Source organism: Aptenodytes forsteri, unplaced genomic scaffold (assembly GCF_000699145.1).
Source record: "Aptenodytes forsteri isolate BGI_AS27 unplaced genomic scaffold, ASM69914v1 Scaffold231, whole genome shotgun sequence".
Lineage (NCBI taxonomy): Eukaryota > Metazoa > Chordata > Aves > Sphenisciformes > Spheniscidae > Aptenodytes > Aptenodytes forsteri.
In genome coordinates this window covers 1,910,910-1,923,366 of record NW_008796046.1, presented here as the reverse complement: position 1 = coordinate 1,923,366, position 12,457 = coordinate 1,910,910, and the positions used below count along the sequence as shown (strand labels likewise).

At 43.6% G+C, this 12,457-nt stretch overlaps 1 protein-coding gene across 1 annotated transcript in view; it reads left to right on the top strand.

Annotated features, from left to right (window-relative positions):
- The window catches only part of GUCY2F (guanylate cyclase 2F, retinal), a gene marked incomplete at its 5' end in the record, with an annotated part of 47,821 nt that extends 44,334 nt beyond the window's left edge, over positions 1-3,487 (top strand). Inside the window, one exon of the mRNA XM_019473885.1 lies at positions 3,403-3,487. Coding sequence (XP_019329430.1) covers positions 3,403-3,487 — 85 coding nt within the window. The remainder of the gene's footprint in view (positions 1-3,402) is intronic.
- Positions 3,488-12,457: the final 8,970 nt, after the last annotated feature.

The following is a 12,457-nucleotide window of genomic DNA, read 5'->3' as shown; positions in this document are numbered from 1 at the left end:
GGCAACCGGGAAGGTGAGGGAGGCCGGGCGGGGGTTCGCCTGGCACGCCGAGCAGGGACCTGTTTCCATTCCCCCCCGTCGCTTAGGTCCCCTCCTTCTACCTGGTGGCAGGAGGGCAGGGGATCCTCTGCTTCTTGTGGACCCTCCATCTGCTGCCTTTGCCTCAGGGACGGTAGGCTGAACAACCCCAGCCTGTCTTCATAGGAGAGGTGCTCCAGCCCTCTGATCATCTTTGTGGCCCTCCTCTGGACTCTCTCCAACAGGTCCATGTCCTTCTTACGTTGGGGGCACCAGAGCTGAACGCAGTCCTTTTTGCTTTGGTACTGAATACAGTGCTTTCAAGCAGCAGGAGCCCTCTATCCCAGGAGGTAGTTTTATCTAGAAACTTTCCCTTTCCCCTTCTATTTTAAGTTAGCTATGGAAAGTCAACTGGAGGGGGGAAAAATAAAGAATACAATTCAGCGAAGAAAGATACAGATCGTGGGTCCTCTCAAGGGTTTTTAACCATGAACCCAGTGCCCAGGTAAAGAACATACGAGAGTTTTGGATTTTTATCATCAAACCCAGATCCCTTCTCTTCTGTGAAATCATGCAGTCGGTCTTAAGTCCAGAAGGGCTGATAGATCATCTAGCCCACCACCATCCACAATAATTACAACCTGATGTGAGAAATCACTAAAAACTGGGATTTTAAAATCTAAACTAAGCCAGGGATAGGAGAGAGTTTTTGGGCTCTCCCACCCTCACATACATGAGGATCAACCCTGGAGAAAGCACTGAGATCCTTATTTGAAGATGAAATGGGTGAGAAGCAGTGAAGGATGCTCAAAGAATCCATTTCCCAACACCAGATGAGAAACATCTTTTTACAAACCAGGAAAAAGACGCCCATTAAGACAACATGGCTGCTGCTTCTACCCAATACAAAGCTCTCATTGCTTTGTCTGTGTTGAGGCACCCTGGCAGGATGGGAGATGATCAGTAGAGAGTCTCTAGTGCGGCTGTTGCTGCTGATGTGCCTCTCTGTGGGGATAAGAGAAAGGATTTCCATTCAGGCTCCTGTTTGAAGTTTTTCACCCAATGTTCTTTTAAATCAGAAAAAAAAGAGCTTGTGAAGCAAACAGCAGTGAAAAACTTTTGCTGTCCTTACATCACTGGAATTATACAACAGCATCACAACATTTCCTAAATAAACTTTATATAACATATAACAAGAGCTGTTTGGGGAAATCAAAGCATCCTCTGGCTCATAGGCTTGATCACCCAACGTCAGGACAGATGCTTTTTGCTTCACAATCAATGCTTTCTTTTCAAATTATTTCTGAACCCCAAACACAACAGCAACATGATGAAAAAGGAATATTCTGGTCATGGCTATGGCATAATGCAGGTGAGAAAGAAGAATTTTTCTCTGAAATCTGATTGAGGGGAGAAAAGGAATGAAAGCCAGTGACTTACCTCCCTTTGAACAAGGCTCTCTGACTTGGAATGCAGTTGCTCCAGCTGATACATTTAAACAAGGTCTTTTTGAGCAAGCTGAGGTTTCTGGGAGAACTGGCTGGAATATTAGAGAATTACTACCTATAGCAAGAAACTCTAAATGCAGTGTTCAGAAAGGAAGCAAAGTCAGGTAGTGGCATTGTTTGGCTGGAAGATGTGATTCAATGCATTACCCTTTCTTCCATGGATATTTCTATGGATTTAGGGAAAGGTAGTTCTGAAACAGTGCTCACGACCTGGCTGGCTTTGTGGATCATATTCTGGCTTGCAGGTATGGCCTCAGGCATGGCTGAGGTGCCCAGATGTGCCTGGACGTGCCCAGTAGTTTCTCCTGTCTCACCCAGACAGACTGGGAGGTGAAGTGGGAGGTGAAGGTCCCTTTGAAGGATGTTTTTGCAGAGGAACAGAGAGAGCAGCAATCAGCACCTCGACAGCAGGAGAGGCTGTCTGAGGCAGGTCCTGGCTGCAGGAGTTCATTTGAGGGTGTTTCTCCCTGGATCTGCCCTTCACTTCCCTTGAAAAAAGAAGCAGAGGGAAGCCCAGTGACGGGTGATCTGAGCTGTCTGAGCAGGAGCCAGCTTGAGTCTAGGAATAATTTTATGGCGTTGCACCCGCTGCGTGGGCTGGCCAAGTGAGGTCTCTACCTGATCAGGGTACACTGCTCTCCCTCGTGCCATCTAAACAGGCTTTCTTGTCACACAGCAGCCCAAAAGCTCTTTTATGAACACCAGTGCTGTTTACCTCTAGCATAGACACCATCTGAGCTGGTCATCTCACACATCTTTTAGAGTCAATGCAGAGAAAAAGGCACTTCTAGGGTGCAGCTCTTCTGCCCCACAGAGGACATCTACTTTGGGATAAACCCCCAGCAGTGCCTGCTTCCCTCCACTGGCTCAGAAGAGAGCCCAAGGTATTTGGCTCAGATGGAGACATCTCTGTTGCAGATAGCTAAATTTCAGGGAGATGAATCCTGCCTGAGCTGTAGATTCCCAGAAGAAGCCATTCCTCATTCAGCCCATCAGGATTATATCCTCCCGGCTTCCCTGTCCTTGGGACTCAGCCCTAAAGGCTCCAGCACCCATGGCAGGGTTTATAAACAGGGATCAATGTTTCTATAAAAAGGAAAGATGTTCCCAGAGCTGAGGATTTAGGTACGGCATGGAAAGACAGCTTGGTTAGATGTTTCCGTTTGTAGGACAGAATTGGCAAAAGAGCTGAAACTTTACTCCGACCTCCCTCGGGAAAGGCTGTTAAATTTGTGCTAAGCTTTCAGGGAAAACTGGCTGTCTCTAGGGACAGTGAAATAGGATTTCTATTTGGAAATGTGCCCATAGCTTTGAGAGCTGAGAGTTTCTGAAAGCAACACCCCTGGAAGACCAAAAGGTGCTGAGGCAGGAGCTGAACTAACCGAAGGCAAGATCTTCACAGCAGTTTTGTTCTGCTCTTCCCTTTGATGGATGAGGGGGAGGATGTGAGGAATAATGGAATAATTCTCCCAGGATTCATCTTGTCTAATAGATTCTGGATACAGCCATGATAGATATATAGTTTGTGCTCCTCAATCAACAAAGTCATTCATCTCATCCTGGGAGAAGTGTCTAAGATGTGCCAAGAGCCCTCTGGAAGTGCCTGGCTATACAGATTACAAAAGATGCCTGTCTCAGAGCAGGCACTTAACTTCAGGACACTTAAAATTAAATTACCTAACCTCACCCTTTGCAATAAGTCGAGCTGAAGTGATACAAGAGGGGAATAAATAAAATTGGAACCAGGCCCAGTATTTGTTTTCCTTTTTCGCACCAGAAGACGCTTACCTTTCACTCGGTCTCTGTTACGGTCTGTTCTTTATTGCAGATGAAACTGAACTGGTTCTTTCTCTAATGGCCTACATGTTCACTGCAGGTGTAAAGCTCATGGGTTACCCTTGGAAGAAATTGCAGAGTTCAAAAGGAGGAAAGCTGAAAAACTCCTTGGCAAAAGGACCTAGATCTGAGGTAGTAGCTGTAAGACAGTCCTGATGTAGCTCTGCTATTTAGTGTCTGCTTATGTGTTATTTGTCTGCTCTTTAATGGTTTTAGTGTCATGCTTTTTTTTTTTTTTTTTTTGGTCAAAAATATGTATTATTCTTTTAAAGTGTCTCATTCAAAAGGTGTTTGGAACAGCAGCTAAGCCGTCTAAAGACAGTAGTAGCCTTGCTGGGCAATTTCCTAGCAAATTTATGACCTGTTATCTCATTCATTCCTGAAAGGCATACAGTATTACTGTGTTTACCTGCAGTGTATTATCGATCCGCTGGATGTCAATGCGCACTGTGCCAGGAAGAGCCCAGCCCATGGTAAACACAGAGATAAAGCTGGAGTTCAAGCCTGGAAGAATCCAAATTGCCTAATGTTGCTTTCCTCTAATGTATATCTCCTGCCTAGTGTAATTCCATATCTCATGACATGAAACAGGATGCAGCTCTGTTATTCATCGCTATACGAGATGAATACTCTCTGCTATTTATTTCTCTGGTACGAGAAATAAATGTGGATTTAGGATGATTTGGTTGGAATTCAGAAGTTACATGGAGTATAACAGCATGACCTGAGGTGTCTGATCAAGTAGGTGCTACCAGAACAAGGCTGGCATATAAGCATGCACACCCACACATGCACACAGAGGGTCTGATGTCCCATGAAAATGCTGAATGGTTGGTTTTTTTAATAATATCTCTGAAAGCAGCAATAATGCTTCTGCTCAGTGCCTCTGAACTAACTTTTACTTAATTTCCACTTTCTTAGAAAAAGGCAGAGGTGGATGAAAGCCCAGAGTGCCTAGATATAGGCTGGTTACGAACCTCTAAGATATACCATATCAAGCTGACAGATTACTCTAAAGACTAAAGCTCCATCCAATTTTCTCACAAGGATAAAACCCAGAACTTTTGGCTGTCTTCCTCTTTCCCAGCCACAACTTTTAAAGATTCAGGGGGTGTTACTAGGCTGTTTTATCTCCCTTAAGAGATTTTTAAATTTTTGTCTGAGGCTCTCCCTATTCTAGGAGCTGGGCAGAAATTCCTCATTTAAAAAAAGATTTAAACATGGGACACACTGTGCAGAGACCTGCATAAGCACTACCATATGTGAACACTCACTGCTAAATATAAGCTCCAAGGCACAGAAGACCACCCTGCTGATCTACACCTATGAGCACAAGCTACTCCTCCAAGGCCAGAGACAAAGAGGATCTCTCACTTGGGTTAGCCCTGCTTGACAAAAACTGCACGTATACTGATACAAAAACATTTAGTACGTATATCACGCACAGACATAGACTTCTGCACTGAAGCAAGGCTGAGTAGCAGTACGTTATAGAGAACAGAAGGTCCTCATTAGCCCACTTGGCTCAATTCATGGGAAATAGCAGAAAAATCAATAAGGCGTTTATACCTGGAGCTTTTCAACAGTCCTAATTCAACCCTTCTTGTGTCCATGAAGCTTTCAATGGAGGCAATTATGTCTTCAACAGCCACTTATTCCCACGTGCCTGCTTGGTGGTTTAGTGATGTTTCCAGCTAATCTATCTTAGACATTTATGATGAAAGGGAATATGCCATCAAGAACCTTGTTTCTCCTTGATAGCAATAAAGGCACACTCTACAGGGATCTCAGATGTAGTGATCTATAGTCATTAGTCTGGGACTGTAAACTGTGAACAGTCTCACAGGGTTCTTGCTGCGATAAGACAGGGATCCCCATCTCGGAGTATTTATATATTTTGGAGTATTCATCTGGCCTGGAGTCTAGAGGAAGGCCAAGACTCTGCTCCTCATGCTCAGGAAGCGAATCCTTTAACCTTGAAAAAGTGACTGTAGACTCTATTGTCCTTGGTGGATACCTGTTTTTGAAGAGAAGTGATGGTTCTGGATGGATCTTGATAAAAACGTGCAGCAAAGCATGAGGAACACCAAAGTGCACCTCCAGTTACCTGAAGATAAACCTCTTGGCTATACCACTAGTGATCCTTATAGTTTGTCCTGTAGTAGGATCATAGAATCATAGAATCATAGAATCATAGACTAGTTTGGGTTGGAAGGGACCTCTAAAGGTCATCTAGTCCAACCCCCCTGCTGTGGGCAGGGACATCTTCAACTAGATCAGGTTGCTCAGAGCCCTGTCCAGCCTGACCTGGAATGTATCTGTGATCTTAACATGGACCTACTAACCCACTCATACAAGTGGGATTCAGCCCAGAGCACCATGGTTGTCGGAGACACTTGTGCGAGGCTGGCAGATGAAACAGCAGCTGAAGACCACCATAGCATCTGAAATACTGCTGGACAGTATCCTCAGGCAGCTGAATGCCACCCCTAGCATCTTACAGTGCTTCTGATATGGAGAAAGGGATTTCTCTCTTTCCTTCAAGACCCAGCAGAGAACTGTCCCACAGAGAGGTCAATGACTCCCTGTGGTCCCTAGATCGATCTCACTTTGGAGATAAGACTTAGACCCCGTGCAAGTCAGTCAGAGTTCATTGTGGAGTTCAAAGGGGTGAGATTTCACCCCAATGGATTGGTAGCTGCTGTATTTATGACAGGATCCATGGTGTACAATCTTAGTGTCACCTGTATTGCTCTTTGCTGCCCTTTAGGTGTATAAGCATACAGGCAGCGTGTCCTGCATGGACAAAGGACCAGTCTGGGATCACCTAAAAGTACTGAAGCTCAACTTTTTAAGGTATCTTTTTTTCCCTCAAGACTTTGCCTCTCCCTCTATTCTGACCTCTCGTCCCATGAACTCGGCTTAGTGACAGGAGATCCCTCAAGGTTCTTTCTTGTTCAGGAAATACAGTAAACACCCAAATCATTGCATCTTGCTGGCCAAGCCATAGACTAGCAAGGTGAGGCTGACCAGCAGTTAAGATCTGAAAGCTCATTCAGGACAGGGTTTTTGATAAAGATTCTCTCTGTCCTCAAAGGTGAAACCCACGCCTACGCAGAAACCCATACAATTACAACTTACTCCTTCAGCCCCACTGCAGGGATAATCTCAGATGATTTTGCCTGCATGATCTCTCCAAAGATTAAAACCAGAACTGCAGAAACCAAACACTCATTTCTATTCTATTTTTTTTCCCATCGTATCTTTCTTCTCTTCCCCCTTTCTTCCACTCCGCATCAGCTGCTTCTTCTCTCTTGGTATGCAGGGACATCTCCCAGCAACACACTGGAAGGCGTATCTTCTTCGTCCAACACCAGAAAGGCCTAAAAAAAAAAAAAAATTATTTTCCTTGTTTCATTAGTGGTTGCAAAACATTTGGGATCATCTTTGACAAGGGCATCAGCTCTTTCTCATAAAGTTCAATGAATGAATTTTCAGGGTGGATCCTCCACTGAATCCTAAATCGCCTAAGTTGATACATTTGGGTGATTTCTTAAGATTCAGCAATTTGCCTTTAGATCCCTTTTCTGTTTTTTGCCCTTGGTTGTCCTTGGCTGCCCTTGGTCTCCCACTGAGTGTGAGAGTGAAGGGAACATGACATGTGCTGAGTATGGATGGCCTGGCTTTTCTCTTGTTGCATCCAGATTTAATAGCCAGTCCTCAGGCACAGGTAACCAGACCATCAAACGCCATCTGCAGAACCTTAGGACAAATAATAAAACACAATTCCCTTGGATGATAACAAAAAAGCATTAGATATGTAGTGCTACAGTGCAGGGTGTCAGAGTGGTCAACCCTGCATACCTGGTTCTGGTGCCAGTGCTGTTAGTTGACTTTGCTATAGCCTTATACATACTCTAAAGTATATTTATATACTTTATAGATATCTGATAGGTACTTTTAAGAGAGCTCATCCTGTGCTGTCATTAAGGGCAGTTTCATTAGGCTGCTTAACAATTCTATATTAATAATTGGTCATTAGTGTGAAGAGTCCTTGGGCCTAATAATTTTCGTTCCCTTCCTTTCAAGGCCTCATATCTTACACTCTGGGGATAGAATCATAGAATACTTTGGGTTGGAAGGGACCTCTAAAGGTCATCTAGTCCAACCCCCCTGCAATAAGCAGGGACATCTTCAACTAGATCAGGTTGCTCAGAGCCCCGTCCAGCCTGACCTGGAATGTTTCCAGGGATGGGGCATCCACCACCTCTCTGGGCAACCTGGCCAGTGCTTCACCACCCTCAGCGTAAAACATTTCTTCCTTAGATCTAGTCTAAACCTACCCTCTTTTAGTTTAAAACCGTTCCCCCTTGTCCTATTGCTACAGGATCCCTGCTTCATGTAGTCAGTTTTACATATATTTTTATCCTAAAGTAATTGGTTGTTCATTGTACACAACAATGTTGTGTACAATTTAAAACTGTATATATGTAATACACAACAATTTCTCAACTATTTGTTTTTAATATCTATATAATCACAATGGTGTTATTGGTATGGGTTAGCATTTGGTTCTTTTTGGTTTACAACAGCTGGAATGATATTTTCTTCTATTATACACAGTAAATTTGATTTCATATGATGCTTTATGTAGGACAGGACAGCTGCAGAGTTGAGACCTACCTAAAGCCCTGCCATTCACTCAGCTTCTGCCCTTCTACAAGTCCCCGATGTTTGTTTTGTCTCTGAAATCCCCATTATGTTATAATAAATCTGTGCCCACCAACAGATGGTAGAACCTGGGCATCATGGACACTTGGAGCATCATAGCAAATGATCCTCTTCAGGTCCGTCACATCAGTTTACTAGCCTGGATCTAGATGTGGTCTCTCCGTTAGCCCAGCTCTTAAGTCCTGGTACTCAGCAGAGCTTATTCTGTCAGGAACAGTGCCAGGCTAAGGCAGCAAAACTACACCTGGATCTGAGACGGATATCAGGGCTTTCTGGTTCTCTGCCCATCCTGTCTTGGGCTTGGTGAGGTCAGGGGGCTGTTAGAGCAGCTGGACCTTCAGATTTCTCATTGGTGGCAGTGAATGACCTCAAACCCAGAGAAGCCCAGCTGATTAACAGGGAATCTCTTTTACTACCAGCTAGGGGCTTTATGAGGCTTGTGATGCACAGTTAGGAATGTTTTTCAGGAGCAGCTGAAGCCCTCTGGTTGTTTTTATGTAAATGTAATTTACATTTGTAAAGCGGATAGCCTTGGATGAAAGCTCTATGTATCCCACTAACCCATGCAACAGCTCCAGCGGTTGTATGGTCTACTGGGACCACCGCATCCCTGCAGTTCTCTGCCAACATCCCTCCTTGCCTGATGCTTCTTGATGGCTTTGAGAATGTCTAATGTTTCTGCTTTGTCTGACACAAAATGATGCAAAATGAAAGGTTATTCCTTAGTGAGCAGGGTTGCTAACTCCTCCTCTCTTCTCTGTTTTAAAGCCACAACTGGCCAGATGTGCTGACCAGGAAACTCAAATCTGTCCTGAGGGGCACAAAGAGGACACTGACAAAAGCAACCTTTAAAGATCTGGGGAGCATGGAGGAGGCTGGAATAAGTATTGAAGAGGAAGAAATCTGAGAAGAGCACAGCAAAGAACGAGTAAGATCAGGAAGGACACCCTGAAACCAACCCAGCAGAGGAGCTCACACCCTGCATTTAATTCCCTTCCAGCCAAAACCAGTATAATTGACGAAGCCTCTTAGCTCTTGCAGGGGGTGAACCTGAGCAGGCAGATGAATCCTGACCATCATCTCTTGTGAAATTGGGCACCAGCTCAGAGCTGTATGTGTGCGTTTATGGCAGGGGTCTATTGGGGAGGAAAGCGATGGCGATGGTGGTAGTAGTGCCAGCACTTCATCAGCATCTGTCGCAAGGATGAGCCCAAAGAATATCTTAGCTAGGTCTGCATGGCAGCACAAACATGTCCAGCTGCACTTAGGCTTGGATTCAAATAATGCCAAGTGCTAAAATTGTTTAACCGTTTTGCATTAAATAGATTTTTTTGTTGTTGTTGTAGGAAACTCTAGTTTCATGAAAATCAGTGCAATTCAGAAGAAAATGTTTTTGACCACAACAAAAAATATTTTTTATTCCCCCACAAGGGGAAATTTTGAACCAAAATGTTTTGTTCTTGTATGTCAATTTAAGCTGAAACATTTTCTTTTGAATCGACATTTCAGCTGCAAATGCCATTTTAATGCTATTTTCAAATTGAAATGACAGTTTTGAAATGAAACAGTTCGGTATGAATCAATATTTGTTTCCAAATGCCAAAATGTGATTCTGCTCAAAATGTCAAAATATGTCATCTTCGCAATTCCAGATCTAAACTGGAAGAACATTTTGTTTTGCTTTATACACACACACATATAGCATATCTAAAACATTTTTTGCTTTTCATCCCAAAGCAGGATGAAAATGGAATGCCAAGATATTGGAAAACTGAGATGCAGAGAATGACATTCTGCAGTTCCTTTAGCTGAGTAATACTAATAAGATATGAATTTTCTTTCCTGCAAAAGGGGGGCTGAGGGAATGAAAAGTACATCACTTAAGCAGTGCAAAGCCTAAAACACATCACTCTTTTTCCTTCCCAATCTCCAAGTGGTCTCAAAGGCACTTGTCTTCACAGTAAGCCTCCCAGCGAGTAAAAATACCTTTCTGCAAAGGGCCAGCATTTGGCCTGTAGGCACTTCTCACAGAGCACACTTCATCAGGGTCAAATAATTTTGTTGTTGGCCACTTCTTCTTCCAGGTTTTTTACTCCTGTTCAACATCTGGCTTCTAACGAACTTCTGGGAATTGTTGTTCTCTCGCATGCAACACTGAAGAGAACAGCAGATACGGTAATTTAATCAATATTACCACCAGAAGGTGCTCATTGAAAACACGGAGACCTTTCTCAAGCTCAGTTTGAACTCTTCTCATCAGAGCAACCAGAGCAGATTTTTATCATTCAGATGATAAATAAGAGTCAACAACCACTCTCCAAACCTTCTTTGCTTATTGCAAATATCTTTATGAAACGAGGCAAGCCAGATTCCACAAAGCTAAGGAAGATACTATTTTCACAACTAATTCACCATAGCAAGTATAAGACACGTGTACTGTCAAAGTAAGAGCTATTTGGTATATAAACATCTGAAAACTGAAAATGGAAGGGAAACTCATTAATGTTCTTTAATAATGAGATTTTACTCTGCGGTACCTGGTTTTGTGAAAGACACTTTTGCCTATTTAGTGATGAGAGCTGATATTCCAGGTGGGAGAAGCCGGCTCTTGAAAGACATCTGTCAAAAGGCTCATACGACACTTGAGCTTTCAAACAGGGCTTCGGAAAGCTTTCACCTTCTGCACTGTGCTTACCCTCTGCAAATTCATTCAGAAATAAAGTCCTATGGAAAAGACATGGGCCAGGCAATTCTGACACAATATACCTCAACGTACAGTTCCAGGGAGGAATGTTATCTGGATTGGTCTGTGCAAACGTGAGTTTAAAATCAAACACTTTCTGCATAATTCATGTCTTTTCCATTATTGTCCCACGTTAAAAACATTGATCAGTGCTGTTCTGTTAAGTCGTGGTGTGGGTTCAATCAGCCTGACCTTATGTCTTGGCTAAAGAGAATTGGAAGGCGTGGCAGGCAGAAAGCACATCCTCTCTATGGGGGACAGATGTTCTCTCCCTCTGCTCTTGGTGTGGTATTTCCACGCAAGTGAGAGTTGCATCAATGGGTTTTGCTTGGAAAGGCCTATGTGTAGTGAAGGCTGGCCTCCAAATGAAGAGAAATACCCACAATGGTGTGCAAAAGGAGAATTCATCTGGCTAAAAATAGCCCTGTAAGGTGCAGTCTGAGACAGTCATCCAGACAGGTCCCCTAACAGTCAGAGAAGGGAAACAGGCACTTCCCAGGAGTGTTTCTTAGGCTCCTACATGTGGATACCTCCGTGTGTGCTGGGTGTGTCAGCTCCCGTTACAGTTAGTGGAGATCAAGTCAAAAAATCCAAGGAGCCTAATGACTCAGCTGAGCCTAAAATGGGTGCCTACATCTGGCTAGCACAGTGACCCCTAAGCTTCACTGACTATCGGCAAGGTCTCCATTCAAGCAACGGGAGCCTGATGCACACAGAGATACCCAAATGGAGATACCTGTGGTGCAATTCAGCTGCCTAAACACAGGTGCTTAATGCCATTTAGGGTGCCCTAGAGTACCTACAACATCCAGACGGAGCTGATAAATAAGACGCAGGACCAGATCCTTTTGCAATGGCAGCTGGAGGCCAGACAGCAGACACTAAGATCTGAAATAATACTAGACAGATATGTTTAGTGAGATACACCTTTAAAGTTGGGTGTCTTAACCCAAAAGTGAAACCCATCCTAGGTATCTGCATTCAGATGGATGAACCATGCCCTAAAAGTGCTTGCCATTGACTCTAACAGGAGCTGCACTGATCAGCTCAGGTGGGAAAACCTACATCATGGATGACTAAAGTCAAGTTAGATGAACCTCACTCCCACATGGACATCATCAGTGGTTCAGAGGAGGTGCTCAACTCCCTGACCTTTTCCCTGGGTCTGGAAACTCTGCCACTTGGCTCGTCTAGATGCGTTAACCCTCTCCGAAACACTTGTTCTTCCCAGCACAGAGGCAAAACAGATGTAAAGGAAGATACATATGAGCAGAAAACGTAAAATCTGTGAAGCAACTTGCCCACTGAAAAACTTCCCATCAATCCATTTAGCTAGTAATGTGACAGTGAGCAGGAGGGACAGTGACCTTCCATTTCTGCTACATATCAAATGAAACATTTGTAAACGCATGAGAAAAAAAGCCCAACACCACACCTCTTCAATCTACCACTATGCATATATTCTCCCTTTCAACATCTACACATCCGAACAGATACATATATATATATATATATCTCAATTTTGGGGGGCCTGTTTTTTAATTTCATACTTACCCACTAAGAAATAATCTTTTGAGTGTGTGTTTTTGTTAGTCCAAGAAAAGAAAATTTTAAGAAAATG